At 40.3% G+C, this 18,065-nt stretch overlaps 1 protein-coding gene across 1 annotated transcript in view; it reads right to left on the reverse strand.

Moving 5' to 3' along the window:
* The window catches only part of ANO4 (anoctamin 4), a 159,340-nt gene extending 157,193 nt beyond the window's left edge, over positions 1-2,147 (reverse strand). Inside the window, exon 1 of the mRNA XM_009321339.1 lies at positions 2,021-2,147. Within this exon, the coding sequence (XP_009319614.1) occupies positions 2,021-2,147 (127 nt within the window). The remainder of the gene's footprint in view (positions 1-2,020) is intronic.
* Positions 2,148-18,065: the final 15,918 nt, after the last annotated feature.

The following is an 18,065-nucleotide window of genomic DNA, read 5'->3' on the forward strand; positions in this document are numbered from 1 at the left end:
TCACCCCCTGCCTGCCAGTCGCTGATGGTGTTAGGATCTGCTTTTTGAACTGTGATCAAAGGCGTGTCTGACTTAGAACCAGGACTCCATGAAAAAGGGGCTTGTGTACACACCGTGTTTATGCAGCTTTCTCTGCACCAATTTAGAAATGAACAGTTAAAGAGCTGCAGACTCCAGGGGGACATAGGTTTACACTTGCAAACGTGCTTTAGGCCAGAACAGCTTATTATCCCCTACAAAAGGGGCTACATTACCTGTGGTATAACTGCATCCAGAGTCAGTGTTAAGTCTGTCAAAGTCCTAATGAATAAATCGATCGTGCTTACCTCAGGCCCACCACCAAAGGGTTGGAGGTAGTTTATTAAATTACAAGCTAGCATTCAACAGTGATTATCTAGCATGACTGAAAAACTCCTGTAGTGTTCAGAGATGCAGGATAACAACCTGAAGTCATGAAAATGTCTTGGAGAGAGTCTTAATAGTCCTACTTTAATGGTCTACCTGACAGTCTGAAAAACCACTTGTCTTCCTTAGGCATGACTGAAGAGAAGAACTTAGCTAGTGAATATAAAGCTCTTTTTGGTTGTTGACTTGTCAGTGATTGTCATGGGCACATTGCAGGACCGTGGTGCCAAACGCAAGGTGCTGCCTATGCAAGTCTTATGAGCCTGGGTGAATAAATGGAACTTTTTTCCCCCAAGATGCCTAATTTGATTCATTTATAGGTCTTGTAATTCTATTTCTATCTAACAATTCATTATTTAGTTCCTCTCTACAAAAAGAAAACACACTGTAGACTGCATATATACTGCTATTTTTCCCAGGCTACCGGGATAAATGCCTAACAATTGAGTGTAAAATATGCTCCCCTTCAGTTCGCCCAGCAAGCTGCAATCAGAGTCGTTTGTCACCATCCCAGCTGACCGAATTCTTACTGGGGTTGCCTGCATTTTTGTTGTTGTGCTTCTTACTTTACTCTTTTTGTTTGTTTTAGTATCTACTTTGATTTATTTATTTGTTACAGCTGAACTTTTAATAGTATTAGAACCACATGCATTCTGAAGAGTAATTTGGAAAAAAAATTAATTTAAAAAGGTTCCTTTGCTTGCCCCAGCATGGAAATAGCAGTGAGAAAGAATCCCTTCTCCTGAAATCTGATAGACACAATAGACATCAAAAACTGAAGCTGGTAAAACATTTTCAGTAGAATGTTTCTCTATCAAAAAATTGTCCTAAAATGAAGAGTTGCTGTCAAAAATTCTGTTTAGAAAATAAATCTGACCTTATCTGGACCAGAATATCCTGGCTTTTTATTTTGTAATGACTTGACACTTTGAAAAATGTAATCTAAAATATCAAATAGAATACAAATTATCAATTAAAACACCATTTGCCTCTGAGCAAGCCAAAAAACAATTATCATTTCAATTACTGAAACACCATCTGTAATACCAATCATCAATTAATGTTACTGTAATATACAAATAGTAAGAAATAATTCAAAACATAAAAATTAAAACCAGAAAGCAAAACACATCAAAATAATAAAACAAAATACAGTGAAAACAGGATGTACAACCAAGATGAAATATTTCAACTTGGCAAATTCTGATAGAAATATTTTAAGCATTGTGTTGAAAAGTGACTTCAGAAAGTGCTCAAAAGAGATTCAAAGGGGAAACAAAAGCAAGAATATTAGAATTTCTGTGGATTGGATGTTCTGGCTTTTGACTCACCGTGTCTATAAGCAAGTGGAATAGACTTGCACTAGAATGAATGTAGGTTCATACAAAAACCAATAGATTCATATCAGTTTATCACAATAAATAACATAATGTCAACACTTCTTTCTTTGAGACAGTATCTATTTTTTTTTTTAAATTGGAAGATTGGATCTGTCTTAAGTGGCACTTACTGATTTAGAAACTATGCAGTAACTCGTCTTATTCATTTTACTATATATGCACAGCATTTACTTGCCAGAAATAGACTCAGAACACTGAGATGATTTAAAACTTACTTTCACTTGCGTTAAGCACGGTGTTCCAAATTGTTTTCTTTCTTAACAACCAGCTATAACTCTGATTTTCAGAATCAAGGACATTCTCATTAAACCTGCCTGCACTGATTTTGAGGTTTTTGCCCATACGTGTACAGTAAAAGTAACTGCACACACAGCAGTGGTATGTAGTACAAACATCAGGGCAAAACGCAATGCCCCATGAAACAAAGCACTACGTCAAGTCCCAGATGCTTTTTACTGGCCAAAGAATGAAGTGAAGCACTAGCCATGCGGATGTATTTTGAGTGTAGGTAGATTTAAAAGCAGATAATTCTTTTTTTTTTACATCTTAATGTGCTGCCTGAATGTCAACTGCTACATTTTAAATACCACAAGTCTCATTTTACTTCATTTAATCGGATATTCTCTATAACGCAGAACAGTGCAATCAATCTGAGACATCATCTGTGAAACAGGAAAAAACCCAGGAGACTTCACAGATGGGAAAAAAAGATAGCTCAGGATACGTCTGAATGTGTCTGCCTCCACAGCGCAGACAGTAACGATTTTCAGCACAGCAACTAGGCTTAATTTAACTTTGTCTTTTTGCGTCCTGTTTCAGGGGACCGGTTCGCCATCGGTACCCACCAATGCTCCGGCACCAGGCCAGCCCCGGCCCTGCTCCCCAGGGAACCCGCAAGCAGCAGGTTGAACAGCAGCTCCTGCCTTCGCCCAGCCTGTGCCCCAGCTACGGGCCCGTTTACAGGCTTGGCATCAAAATGCTCTCTGCCCGCAGATAGTTTTATTAACCATCAATTGAGTTTTACTTTGATGATAATTTTAGTTAGACCCTATACAGCCAGCGTCTTCAGAGGCAGGGCGTAAGACAACAAAAGTTACTTCTTTTTCCCCCTCCCCCAAAATGGGAAAAATCATCTTATATCCCATATTGCAGAAAAGTATATTACTTGAATAAAATACTTTAAAAGTAAACATGCATCTGGACAGATGTGTAGCTGACTAAACAGGTCACACGTGCCGGGTCAAGTCCAATGCCTAGGGGGGTTTTTGCCCTCTGAAACGACTGTCCATTGTGGACATACAGGCTGTTGCTACAGCCTGGGACCCGTGGGCATGTCCCAGGCCCCAGCACCTCACCTATCTAGGGTCTGATGCTGGACCCCAGCTGTAGGGAGGCCCAGAAGCCTCCCACCCCCTCCTGGGGAAGGGGTTCCCATGCGGGCTGGAAGGCCGTGCTGTGGTATGCTCTAGCAGAGCCTGGACAAGCATCGCTCTGCAAGGAAGAAGCACCAGCCTCCACAGCCACGCTCGCTCAAACACCTAAGTCTGACATCAGAATCTTCCATGGAAAAGACATGTTAACAAGCACCAGTTGTAGCAGAAATTTTGAAGCATGTATACTACTTGTCTTTCATCTGTGCATCATTAATTTCCAGCACACTCTCTTGGCAAGTAATGCTTTTGGTTGCAATAAAGCCTATGGTGCCAAGCTTTCTAAATGGTCATAAAGCGAGGGCGATCCCCAGAGGAGATGGCAGCTACAGTGTGCAGCAGATGCCAGTGAAAATCTGTGTTCATCTGCCACCTCATCTTTCTGGCAAGACTCCAGGCAATTAACAAGACGCTATTGAAAAGAATATGTAAACCTGCCACGTTCATATATATGTTCCTCATAGGGATCCAACTGATTGTTCTCAACTTAGGCTGATCTGGATTGAACGAAGCACAGGTCTTGCTTATTTCACTTCTGAGCTAGATTGTGTTTCTGATGGAAGACCAATAAACACTGAAAGACAACAGTAATCACATAATGATTGTCTGAATTTGGCAGATTAGTACATGATGAGATGGAAAGAAGCACTCTATTGATTGATACCATTTTAATTTCTTGAGCTCTTTATAGCAGAATCAGAAGAAATGGTAGGAGACTATAAAAATGCAGTAACTACATTGTAGGATGTGAGGTCTATATAACATACAGATTCGTTTTTGTAAAAGGCAGTCCATGCTCTAACTCATTTACTGAATAACAGCCTTGTGCAAGGGCAAGGCTCACCGTTCTTTCGTGTATAAATAATTCTCTGATACGTTAGCAATTCAGAAAAACATGTAAAGTATGCAAGATAGACTTTAAGCTATGTTTTATGCACTACATAAAACACTGGATGTTAGTTGGATGTTCCTGAAGGTTAAGAGGAGACACAGAAGAGAGACAGTTTTTCTGAATCCACCTAAACCAGCTTGATTACAGAAAAAACCTATAAAAAGAAACATGTACCTAAATTTAGCTCCTGTGACTGATGTCTTCTCAGTGAAAGGACTTTCACAAATACTTTTTCATAAAACTGTTCCTTTCTTCACTCATACCTCTGACACTCAATGTGCCATTACTGTTCATTCATTTTCAAAACCACTAACAGAAAGTTAAAAAAAAAACAACCAAACACAATACGTATGTAACAAAAATTGCAAATATTTGTAAGTTATATTTGTAAGTATTGCAAATATATTTAAAATTATATTTGTAAGAACATTCCAGTCTGAGAATGATACTGAATTTGTTCTCAATATTACAGGCGTTTTGAGGATTCAAAGCACCAGATAGTTAAGGAAGAAAGACTGTTTCTGTTCACAGATACCATTTTGGCCAAAGTCAAGAACATGCAGTTCAACAGATGAGTAGAACGCAATCTTCATGAACAGTTCCTAAACTGAAGTTTCATCACCAAAATTGCCTCTACTATCCTGAAACTTGTTAGTACTAATTCTGAGAAGAGCATAACATGTCATTAACTGGGACTGTCTTTGAGCAATACACAGCATCTGAACAATTAAAAATGGTTGTGTACTCTGCTCCTATGATGGTATACCATCCACAAAAAGAAAATGCAAATACAGGAGCAGCAGCGTATTGAGAAACCAAGAGAATAGTAAAGTCCATTAGTAGGGTACTTAAACCTAAAAATACTGACGGGCAGCCTAGCCAATGGAAAAAAACCAAACAAAAAATAACATCAAAGCCTTCCAAATGCAAAATCCTTTTTTGTTTTTTAAAAAACCACACCAACAAAAAAAAAAAAACAACACAAAAACCCAACAACATAAAAACAACCAACCAACCCACCTACCTCATTCCTTCCTTAGGTGAATGCTTGGTTAGACATAACTACATAAAGGTGTCTTATATACTCCCTGAAAGGAAGAGCAATGTGTACCTCTTCATATTAGATCTAAGCCCCGGAATCAAAATGGCACCGAAAATCACGGGTCCCACTGGACTCATGTCTTCCTTCTAATCCTTTATGAACACAAGCCTAAATCCTGAAAAGGCTGGGTTTAGAGATAATGTTCTTGTTAAATTTCTATGAGGAGTTAACCACCAACCAGAAACATTGTTCCTCCTTTACAAAGCAATATAAGCCTGCTTACAAAAGGCTATTAATGGATCACAGCAGTCATAATTACAATTGCACGAACAGCAATCTGGAAATAGATTTCCAAAGATTATTTTAATGCCTCAATCAATAAAGTATATTATGTGCCTAGGCGTGAAAGAAGTAGATGAGTTAGAATTGGAGTGGATGAAGGTTTGTGAGAAAATGAACATTAGATAAGAACATAATCTGTTAGAGAATATTTCCTCTCAATTCCCGATAATGTTCATGATGTTTTCAGTCTCCTTATGTGACATCTCTCCTTGCTGAAAATTGGGCATGTTCTTCATTTTATGGCTACTGACAATACCTCCTCCGGTGATCAAGCCATGGCAAGGAAATGATCATTACACTCTCTCCCTTTTTCATAAACTGCTGGGTTTTGGTTTTGCTCCTGCCTTTGCAACAGTCAAACTTATTCCTCTCATAATGCATGTTTCAATTATGGGTCTCCCCCTGGACTTTTAAAAAGGAAATCTAAACCAATCCAGATAAAGAAAATGTCATCACTGACAATATTGAGCCTTTCTTTATTTTTCTTCTTAGCTTTTCCAGTTAATAATCTATTTTATAGGTAAATACATCAGAACCTAAATATTAGACCAAATACAACGATACATCAGAATTCATAAGTTCTAAAAATTGCTGTCCAAATATGCTCGAGGTACTTGGTGCTCTTATCAGCTTCATAACTGCTTTTTCCTTCTTAGAATTTAATGGTATATGTCAAAATGTTTTCTATATTATCTTCAATTAAAAAAAACCTCAAAGCAGTTACTTTAATCCAATCTCTGTGAATATCTGCAATTTAGAATTCAGTGATTATACTCCCTGACACTAAATTCACATTCAGTGAATACAAAGACCATAAATGTTCTTAATTCATGCAAAGTGATAATTCCCTGACTGCTTTCTTTCTGATTTATACAAGTGCAAGAGACTATGTGTATGAAACAAAAGTTCTTTACTCGCTCTCTTATTGCACTATGCCACAGCTCATCTCTTCTTCTTAATTTTAAAACGACAATTGTTATTTATGATGCGTAAAGTCTACTGTTCACCCTTTCTATAGAAATGAATGTGTATTGTCTGCAAAAACATGACAATAAAAATGTACCTTTGACAGCTGCAAATCCCAAATCCAACTTTCTCAGTAAAAAGACCATGTACTGGGTTTTGCTACGTGCCAATGGATGGTATGAGAAATATTTTGACCTAGCTATAATCCCACCTATCAGAAGCGTTGAGGAAGGAAAACATCTGACAACCTGCATAAGGTCAATCCTTCAGCCAATTTTGCAGAAACTCGATCATGGTAATTCACAACAGTCACTTCTTTTTGAAAGATTCTTGTTCAACTTGCAATCACCTGGCATGACATGCTATCAGCTTTCTTGCAGACACAATCCCATGCCTCAGTGGTATTTTGTATATGTACTGCTTGCTGAGCCTCTCACTGACCAAACACCTTGTCAAGCTTTCAGTTGACTTTGGAATTTAAAATAAAGTTCTTGACAGGACCCTCTACACACGAGGAAAAAAACAGCCCTTCAGATCACACTGATCCTATCCTCCATTACAAAAGCACAAAAGGCAATCTTTTACTTACCCACATTTCACATGAAATAAAAATATCACTGCATGATGGCAGAGACATCTCTAAAGAACACACACTTCAGATAACTGTTACTGACTTTACTGCCAACTTTAGAAAAGTTTAACTTTTAGACCAAAGATGTTACATAATATGAATAATTCAGTAATTGAGCTTATTTTTAACTGCATTTACTTTTAATTGAACTACTGAGGTACTGAACTTAAGGCTGCCACCTTTAGACAACTCATTACATTAATAAAATAAATTTTTAAAAGTCTTCCCAAAACTATCCGCTGCTTAGAGATGCTTTATAATCTGTTTCTTCCAGATATGCACTGCACAGAGGAATACCTCTGGAGCGCTGACAGCATCACCCAGCCCTAATTCCAGCAGAACCAGCTTGATTTCTGCAAGCTGGAGACAAAACCAGTGAAATACAAATGAACTGTGGCCATACAGCTAAATAAAACCAGGTGGTGAGCGCATGGCCGAAGCCCACCATGCCCGCTCAAGAGATCAGCAGTGCGGCTCAGCCAGCTGCCCGTGGGCAGCTCAGACCTCGCAATTACAACCACAGATGGCATGAAAGGAGAAAAGGAAAGTCCTCTACTGACCTGCCCTCCTGCTCCCTATGTGCAGTGCGGGAACACTCCCCCCCACACTGATACACTTTTGAGTCGTTATATTCAACCTCGGTAGAGCTGACTGGATTTTTTTAGCAGAATGTTTTCTGTGGTACTTTTGCAATTTGATTAAAAGCAGCTGTCTCTTGCCAGTCCATCAGCCTCCCTACCACTCTCTGAAATCTTCACTGAGACTGAGGTTCTCTGTCTTCTGGGTCCTTCTCCCAGTCTCACACCTCCTTTGGACATAGAAAGTTTCATTCTAAAATGTTCTTATTTTGGTGATTTCAGATTGTGACACCAGAACTCTCATTTCAGGGAAGAGAAATTCCATGTTCCTTGGATCAAGTACACACAGATAATAGGATATTAAATAATCCGGCTGAGTACTGAGAGAAATCAGAGGAACACAGAGATGAGTACTAAAGTTACATTTCACTGAACTGCAATGTGTGAGGTATTTTCTTCTTTTAATGCATGAGCGACTTGTTTTCCCCCGTCTATTCTGTTACCTCACTTTCTTTTTTGATTTAAAAAGAAGTATTCCCCAATAAGATTCTGAATATGCATGAAAAGGCAGCCCAGAACTAGGACAAGGAAAAATAATGTTTTAAGTATGAGAGAAACATTGGCAAATTGTTAACTATAAATTCACCTAGATGATATCTAGTGATATCGTATCACAAGTATCACCATCAGGCTTTATCTAGTTCTCCAAGTCTATTTTAAGCCAGCACTATGATGAGATTAGTTAGCATGCAGCATCCTTAAAAAAAACCCATCATCAGGACATATAACTTTTCCTTTCTGCATATAAAAGTCCCTCTAACTGATTCTTGTAAAATCTTATATTCTCTGGGAACATTGTTAGAAGCTGTAAAAACTCACCTTTCTCTTAGACGAGCATGCTTCTTAAAGGCAACTTTCTATGTTTGGAAATTCACTGTAAAGGTTGCCATGGTGATTAATTTTAAAAGTGAAATTCTCCCCTTTTAAAGTTTTTTCTTTAAAGAAGAAATGCTCCATGCTAGGGCCCAGTCCTCAGCAAGGCAAATGGGAATGAAAATCCCATCTTAATCTTGACGATTAAAGAACATAGCCTCTGTGTAACTGAAACTTCAGCAATAGAGATATTTTCAAAAAAATATTGGAAATATCTACTTTTACCTAAGAATGAACAAAAAAAACCCAAAACATGGTAGACAGAATTGAGGGACAAAAGGAACAACATCTTCCAGTGGTCAGACTGCAGCCAGCAGGCCAGGTTATACTAGTGAAAGGAAGGAGGAAAGGTAAGGAGGGAATGGTAGTGATAGCTGGAGCTCAGCAGAAAAAACACCAAAGCAGAGTCAGCTGAGGTAGTGTCATCGCATGGCAGGAGAGAGCAGAGAACTGCATCCCCAAAGAAAGAGTCTTGAAGCCAAAGGTCATTAATGAACAGCTCTTTACCTAAGGCATCTTCAGTTTTCTTTTCATGGCTCAAGATGCAATTTCACATGGATGTCTCCATCTGTTGAATTCTCTGCACAATGCTGCGCAGGGCTACATTAAACCTTGGCTTTCCACACAACTGTGTTAGCTGCCAGGGAGCAGACAAATGCACAGCTCTGTTCTTGCAGTGAGAGATGGAAAAATACCATTTCTTCTCTAAAAAACATACAATGTTCAACATTACATCATGCAACTTGTCACTGCATAAGCTGTCACTGCAGAAATAATATCAAGTGTTGTGCCAGTTCAATACCCAGGAAATTTATGACTTCCTTATTCACATAAAGATCACAGTACTGTGAGACAGCTGCATTATTCATTACGTGTTTAATATTTTATCTCTCTAGACAGAAGTATCTGTACAAGCACAATTAAAATGTCTGACGTAGACAGAGTTGATTTTAATACAATCAAATAAATTTGTTTCAGAGACCTGCTTGACCTTAAAGCTCTACAGTTTAAACAAAGAGAAGGAAAAACATGCTGAGACTCATGTGGTACAGTGTCTAGATGTCACCCATTTTCCCTTGAATGACTACCCAGAAGAGACTCTTTACTTGATCTACTACCACATCAGTCATGGTAATTGTAAGATATTCTAGGTTATATCAAATTATTTTGAAGTTAAACAGATAAGATCATGATGACAATGAAAGAAATCACCTATTTAAAAATGGCAGAACACACAAATAGTTACCACTACTGCTCTGTCATTACCATAAAGTTTAATAAATCCATATGCTTTGTATTTACCTGTTATGACTTTGAGGGGAAAACCTGAAAACCTGTTATCTGCATGGCATCAGAGTTACAGATACGAACGCAATCAAAGTTGGATAGGAAACAGTCATCGTCTTGTTCCTCAGCCCCTAGAGCAGCAATGCTGCTCCTAAATTACTGGTCCCCATGCCTTTTTGCCTCCTCTCACAGGGAAGGATCACACCTATCAGCAACTCCTGGCTCCCTAAAGAAAGTCCAGTTTGGTTTCAATGTACAAGAAGTCCCACAGAACTGCATTTTGCAGCACACAGAGTTTAAGCAATGAAAAACCCATTTGCTGAGCAAGGAGAAAACTGGAGTCCAATGTGCAAACAGGAAACCAGTACAAGCATTGTGAGGTTCTCTCTGTCATCAACAGGTAAGTTAATTTTTTTACACACTAATTTTTATAAAGAAAGTAAATAAATGAAATTGCTAACTATTCCCCATATTCAGTATTGAATAAGGGTTTTTTTAAGAACTACAGAGACAAACCACACTCCAGAAACTCAACCATAGGACTTCCCAAATCTCCTTAGAGATTGATAGTTTCCAGTGTTCCTCTACTTTTTTGGAAGTAAGCCCAGGAGTCTTCAAGATTATTTAAGTCAGTTAAGAAAACTAGCATTTACCAGCATCAGTCCTAGGAGAGGTGGCAGGGTGGAGATTAGACATAACAAGAACAAACCCATCCCTAGTGCTATCTTCCTACTGTGATTTTCATCAAAGAGATTTTGCTCCTAGGCATGAAATCATGTACACAGCTTTCAGCTCAGTGAAAAAAACCACAACCCAAACATGTTGTCAAAAGGTCATTTCAGGAGTGCACATTCACACAACAGAAGTGAAACTACAGATTCAACAAGCACAAGGCTTCTAAATTCTACAAAGCTCCAGAAACAAAAAGGTTGAGGTCTGTGAAAACCAGGCAGGAATTTGAAATACTAACTCCTTCAAATTGCAAGAGGTGGCACATTCTCAGAAGTTGCTTGTCTGAAAAAGCACATTGCTCCATTTTCTTCTTGATGAAGATTATATTTGTCCCAGGAAGCCCCAGAAGAGCTTTTCAGAGAGATCATCAGCAACCCCATGCTGCTACCACCATATGCTTTTAAACTCCAGACATGCACAGTACCCTTGCTGGGCTCAGAACTTGTGAAAGTGAGAAAGAAACGCCAAAAGGGACATAAGGGACTCCAGCCACTACTCAGTTTTGCTACTCATAGCCAAAGACCAACTTCTGTGTTCTTGATTTACCTTCATTTAAAGATACGAACGTTCATACCAGTCTTGAAAAGCACCGTATGTCACTGGAAGAGACTAAGGTGAGATGGCGAGGGGCATTATGCGTTGCTAATATTCCTCTACAACCATTTTCAATGGTCTAAAAACCCATTCAGCCCTTGCCTGCTGCTTCCAAATACAAAGGTCAAACTCCACCTGGGAGCAGAGAAGTTGCTGGAGGTCTCCATGCAGCACCTTTTAGCTCAGAACAAAGCTGAGAATGACCAGAGCTGAATCGCTCCATGAATGGGGTGGCTGAAGAACCAGCCAGAGAGATCCCTGGGCCACCACGGGCAGGCATATGCCAGCTCAGAATTGTGTTGTGGTCTCCCTTCTCTCCTTAAAACACATCTGAGGTCCTCCCAGGAGCTTGCCCACCTAGAAATGAAGACAAATGAAGCCACAGCTGCTGAGTATAATGTCCAAAACATTTGAACACGTGGTAAACGTTCGGGACAGTGTTTGATCTTGCACAGGATGGGACTAAAAAGTGATACCGGATTCTTTTACCCTCCTCTCAAATAGAGGAAAAGACTCAGCATGAGAAATAGATACTTTCATTATGAACTTGGAAATTCCATACTATAGGTAATCTTGGAAACATAAGGGAATTATTTAATTAGAGACAAAACTTTTGTGGATGTTTCCAGCTTACAAGAAGGCACTGCAGAGACACAGATCTAAACATAAAGAGATGCTTCCAGATAGGAAGGCCAGCTGAGCCACCCTGGGACTGAACCAAAATGACGAGTGCTAGTAACACAGAACAAGGCAATCGGGCTTAAACTAACAGCCCAGAAATGAGAAAAGAGGAATGAATTTACCTGCAAAAGGAGAAGAAAAAAATACAGCTTCCTCCCTTCCCCTAGTGCCTTTCCCATTAGCACTAGGCAGCGTGATTGGTCAATCTGTCCCCTTCCAATCCAGACCATAGTTATACCTACCCCATCATTTCCAGATGAGAGCGAACTGCTGTTTGAATGTAGCAAACTCAATGACTGAGTATCCTGCACTACCAGAACAAGCTGCCAGCAATTCAGCTGCTAAATTTGCAACTTTGCTGTTAGATCAATATGACCAATTCAGTTCCAGCTGGACGGGGGGAGTCACTGCAATGTAATCTCCTGCAGAACTGCTAAGTGGCACCATTAGACTGAAGAATTGTGGCCAAGTGTTATTAATATGCCATAGAAGCAATCTGTGACTTCTACACAGATGTATGGCCCCTAGGATATCCATGAAAGAGCAGACATTGCCATTCAGAGTCTGTAGAAGTAGACATGAGGGACACCCTCCACATTGCATAGCAGAAGTGCGGTGTAAGCCAAGGTCTGAGAGCAGTATTGGGAAAGAACAGTAACATAGTGCCCCCAAGGTGCTAGATGCTTAGAGCTTAAGCAGTAAATCTTATGTTTTCCCTCTACAGAGCCCCAAGCTTCCTGAAACACTTGACTGTGCTACCCACAGAGGAGTCATTGAAAAAGTAACTGGCCTGACTGTAATGCAATCACGCATACTGAAACAATCCTAGTAGCTTAGGAAGCCCTCTGGCAGAGAACCTTCAGGGCCTAAAACTGTGGATCAAAGCACTGAGTATAAATTCCTATTTAGTAGGAATAATTCCTATTTAGTACCTGTGAAGGACACAAAACCCCATTTACCCTAAGGCAAGATTATCCACTTCCTGTGGCACTGGAGAAGTCCTGACACAATGAAGAAGATGATGAGGTTCCTCAGTATATTTGACAAAGAGGTCAAAAGTACTGTTGACTTCGATCTGCTGCAAACACCAGCCAGAGTCTAGAGGTTAAGTGTAAACTGAACCAAGTGTCAAAGCTTCAGCAAGGACGCTTTTCTAGGAGAAACAGAGCTGAGGTAGAGACAATCCTGGAACATGATATTAAGTTACACGCAATTCTTAACAAGTACTTGGAGCAGAATATCGGGGGGGGCTGTCTACTCAAACATCAAATATTGGAGGATATCTGAAAGACTTCAGCTGAGTCATCCAGGAAATGCTCAGACCAAGGAGACAAAAGGACTCAAGTAACAATCAGTTATACCTCCATATCCTTCATACAGCTTAGTAGATCCTGAGGGTGCTCAAGGCAGCTAGCACATGCCAGTGAACAGTGAGGACGGTCCAAGACCTGGGACCAGACATTTGTCTGAGTAAGTAAAGAAATAAGCAAAGCAGTAATCCTAGCATATTACTTTATGATTAATATTAATGAAGAGTTCCCCCATGAACTAGACAAAACTGCACCACTGTGCTGGAGAGGTCAACCATGGCAGCCTTAGCGCAGTGCCAGTAGCTCAGTGTATGTGATAGCAGTCCTGACAATACAAAAGGTGTTATACAGAGACTGAAGACACCTTGGTCACTGTTGCCAGTAGAATTTCTACATTGCCACACCAATAGTTCCTTGGAACAGAAGAGAAAGACTTCAGCCTCTGTCAATAACTTAACATGCCTCGCTGAAGGCTAAAGGCAATCTGGGAAAATGGTGAACATGAAAAGTTATTATGGGCACTCAAAAATCATTCACGCTGCGTGACTAGGCAGATTGCAAGGGGCAAAATGTACCTCCTGCATCTCCTCCTGCCAGCTCAGACATGAGGTCCCCCCTCAAGACTGGATTTTGTCTGAGGGGACTTCTGTACTGTCCCAGCAGAATTAAGGAATGACATCCTGAGATGAACAGCACTTCACATGAAAGGACAGAGAAAAGCAGGGTAGTATGTCAGGTTACCAGTCCTGGGGCATGACGCATACCTGCGTAATGCAGTGCAAGCTGAGGAACAGAGCAGAAGGGGGATTCATCAGTCTGGAAGAAAATGGAGAGGGTCTGTTCACTGTCAGTGACAGGAAGCATGTAATCACAGCAGATGACTCCTCCAAATTCTGAGACCTGGGCTATGCAAAGGCAGTGTGATCTTTTGGCTAGCATTATCACATGTAAACAGAAGCAGGTGTTGCATGATCCAATATACTACCTTCAAAAGACAAGTCAAAATACAACACACTAGAATAAAGCAGTTCAACCCCAAACAGAAATTTATGCGCACATCATCTTCACCTGGATATTCAGCAATAAAAAGAGCTTAGTGGCAAAGGCAAGGCAAGTAGGAAGGAATCAACATCTTTTAAAGCTGGACGACTCCACTACACACAGATGCGTCAGTCCAAGCGCAGTTGTCAGTTAGCCACACAACAGAAAGAGCAATACTCTAAAAAGCAGTGACTGTAACACCAAGAGATAGCTACTGGTGCAGGAAAACGATGGAGGCAAAAGCAAAGACAACTGCCAAGTAGCTGCACGGTAGCTGTACCATATCTGCATCGGGTAAACTTAGGGCCAGCCTTCAGCTTGTCTGACACGGACAATTCAGCCCCACGGCAGGCCAGTGGGAAGCTGACCAGTGCCATGCCACCTGGCAGAGAAACTCTAAAATGACAGAAGGAATTTTACTATCTCCTGTAAAGGTGAACTAGAAGTGGGAGATTACTGAGAGCTTATTTAGAGGGATTTGAAGCCTAGCAGATAGTCTGGGCTGATAGGCAAAGCACTAGCAACCTCTGGCCTCAAGAAAAGAGCAAACATTTGCAAAAAAAACCCTATCCTGCAATGGCAAGAATGAAAATAGAAACCTGCAGCAACCTGCATAACACTTGGAGGGAGGAATAGATCTTACGGAGAAAGCAGGTTGAGGACTGATCAGTCTACATAGGTCTCCATGGCTAGCACTGTAGCTATACTTCCAACACCTCTGCAAATAGCTAATTCAGATGCACGCTGTTACATGACTCACAAAACATAGTGGTTTTCTCTTCCTTGCTGGGAAAAATTGAAATATTATTTCTACATACTCAATACAAGGAATATTGAAGTTATTAAAAAAAAAGTGAGCTTAAGTTTTCAAAAACAGGGTTTTTCCCCTTCAGCATTCCACTTCTGTAGTTAGTCATTCTTAGTTCTGTCTAGTTCTAATTTTTCCTCCCCACGTTTTCAATAAAATAAAAGTTTTCCTTCCCTGCTTTTACGTTTGCTAATGTATTATCAAAGACAATAGAAAGCATGTAATCTGCTTTAAACTTTAATCACATATCTAGCGGTTCTGGAGCTATGGTGATTTTATACTAAATGCAACAACTTGCAACGTATAATGTCAGACAGAGTAAGAATAAATTCTCATATTAAATATTAAAATTATTATTAATAATACTACACAACACTGCAGCAAAATTAAGAACAGATGTAGATTCGAGTCACCACAGACTCTCTTCACCAGGTTTACCTGGAATCACAAGAAACAGAAAACTTACTGCAAAACTACTTAGGAAACAACAAGAGAAGCAACAACAATGAAGGTGACTATCTGATTATGTGTCTCACTTACACATCTCCCTGTGAAAGTCACCCACCTTCTAAGCTGAGAGGGGGAGATCCCCTCCCCACAAATAGAGGGAAACCTCAAACAAAAGCAAAATCCCTGACAATTATCGTATATGGTTTTTTAAGAAATTTCACTTGTCTGAGAGCTCGTTAATAATTTTTCATTCCTGAAGAGTAATTTTTCCTCAGCAGAGTTATGCCATAAGCAATGTCACATTGTAATAGATCACATAGCACCACTGACACACTGTAATTTGCTCTGAATGCAGACATTTATAGTTTCATACTGACCTACTTCATGCTAATGGTATAATAATGTTGACCTGTGGTTTTTACAAGGAAAAAAGAAAGCAGTAAATCACGGGCAAGTGACCATTGTAGCAAGTAGCCACGTTTTCCAGAAGAGGCTCTGCTCCTGCTGTTAATGATGCCACCTCCTGTTAACCAGCCCAGTCCCGAGTAATACTGTTTAAAAAATGAAGTTGGCAGTGTCATTCTGGGGGGCTCACTGACCACTACCAAGAAGAAACAAGCCATCACACATAGCAAAGGCATTGCAATGAGCTGCTGACAGCGTTGTGCAGCCCTGGCTCCAGACTGATGCCATCCCCAATGTGACCTTGGGCTGGGCCATGGGAGGGCCAAACCAGTCCCAAAACAGGAACAGCCGGGATCTGCCGCTCTGCTGCCGCCCAGGGGATGAAGGGGTGGAGTAACAACCTCATTTCTGAGAAGACATCCCATCCTCAAATGCTGCTGCTTCACGTCCCCTTGTCTTACCCACAGGCTGCCTTTCCAGGACTCTGGCACAAGCACAGAAAAAGCAAGGCTGGCTGCTCCCTCCTGCAGCCATCAGCAGCTGCCCGGGGTACCTCTGCCAGGAGCCAGCCCTGCCCTCCGGGCACTTAGACCCTCGCTTTGCTCAATTTCAGCCCATGCTGCATCACCTCTGGGATACTTAGGCTTCCTTGGCAGCTCCCCCTCTTGGGAACCTGCCACCCTTTCCCCACCCAGTCTCATCTATCACTCAAAGATTTCCCTTCTTTTTAAAAAAGTCCCCCATTTCACTTATTCTCTGTCTCCTTTCAGTTCCCTCAAAACGTACTTTCCTCCATTTCCTCTATCTTTGATCTTTTAATTAATCTGATTTCATTTGTTCCACTGCAGTACAATGTCTTTGCAGTGCTATTTTCTGTACTGCATAGTGCCTCAGTTATTTAATTCTCTAAAGCCTTCTGGAGATGGCTTATTTACAGGACATCATATAATTATAGGAAGGTTTTTAGATTACACTGGAAATGAAGTTGTCATTGTGAAAGTAGCACTGAAATATGCTGTGGATTTAATCCACTGTTTAAGACTTACATCCAGGTACAAACAACACCTAAATGCCAAAACCATGAATGTAGGTTTCGTAGTAAAAACAATTTACTCCCAAAGAAAACAAAAACATCTTCATATAATTGCACCCACTAAAATTATGTATTAATTACATTTTAAAATCAGTATTCAGAAAAATTGTTCCAGCAGGTGGTAAACTGTATGTCATTCACAAATATTCCAGTATGCCAAATGGTATGTAGGTATAGTATTTAATGAAAGCAAACCCCTGCTTCTCCTCTAACAGCTGGGAAATAGCACTGCTGGGACCGGTATAACACAGGACAAAAGTCTGTTCTGCAGCCTGTGGGGCCCACACTGGCAGCACTGCCCTGCTCTCCTGGCATGCAGGGAAATCCTTACGTAGTGAATCCATATACAACATGTTTCTACCTCAGGCTGCAGCAGAAAGCAGAGATCAGAGACCACCGTTATTTTACTTCCAGTGTGTTGCTATTGACTAGAGTCAGTAAATTAATTTCTCCACCAGAATAACCTTCTCCACAACTGCAGACAAAAGGTACAGATAAAAGGATTAATATAATACGCACTTAATGGATTCCAGCTGCAGGACTCCAGGACTCCCATGCCTACACTGTCATTCTGGTTACTAGCTGATGGCTTACACCGGTTGAAAGATATAAATGCGAACCTAACAAATACTTTTTTTGGACGAGGATTCTACAGCAGCTTACTGTTTCAGTTTAGGCCTACAGGTTTCTGTATATTGCATACAAGCTTGCATCTGGGATTGTCTAATGCATCAGTTATTCTAGTAGGCCAGATTTCTAGAATTCAGTGCAGACTCCTCATTTAAACATCAACTTTCACTTGGGATTTTAAGGCCAAGCTTCCTCTGGTATCCTCATGGTAAGGCTAAAATTCTTATTTAAAAAGCAAAAGAAAACTAAAACCCAAGAAAAATAAACTTGCTTTAAAGTACTTTCAAAGAAGTAACTATAGTTGACTTAGCACATCCCTTTTTGCAAATAGTTCAAGTTATTTCACCTTATACCTAATTTGGGGTCTACCTACTTTGAATTCCATCTACCATCATGCTGCCCATTAACTTCACTT

Source organism: Pygoscelis adeliae, unplaced genomic scaffold (genome assembly GCF_000699105.1).
Source record: "Pygoscelis adeliae isolate BGI_AS28 unplaced genomic scaffold, ASM69910v1 Scaffold232, whole genome shotgun sequence".
Taxonomy (NCBI): domain Eukaryota; kingdom Metazoa; phylum Chordata; class Aves; order Sphenisciformes; family Spheniscidae; genus Pygoscelis; species Pygoscelis adeliae.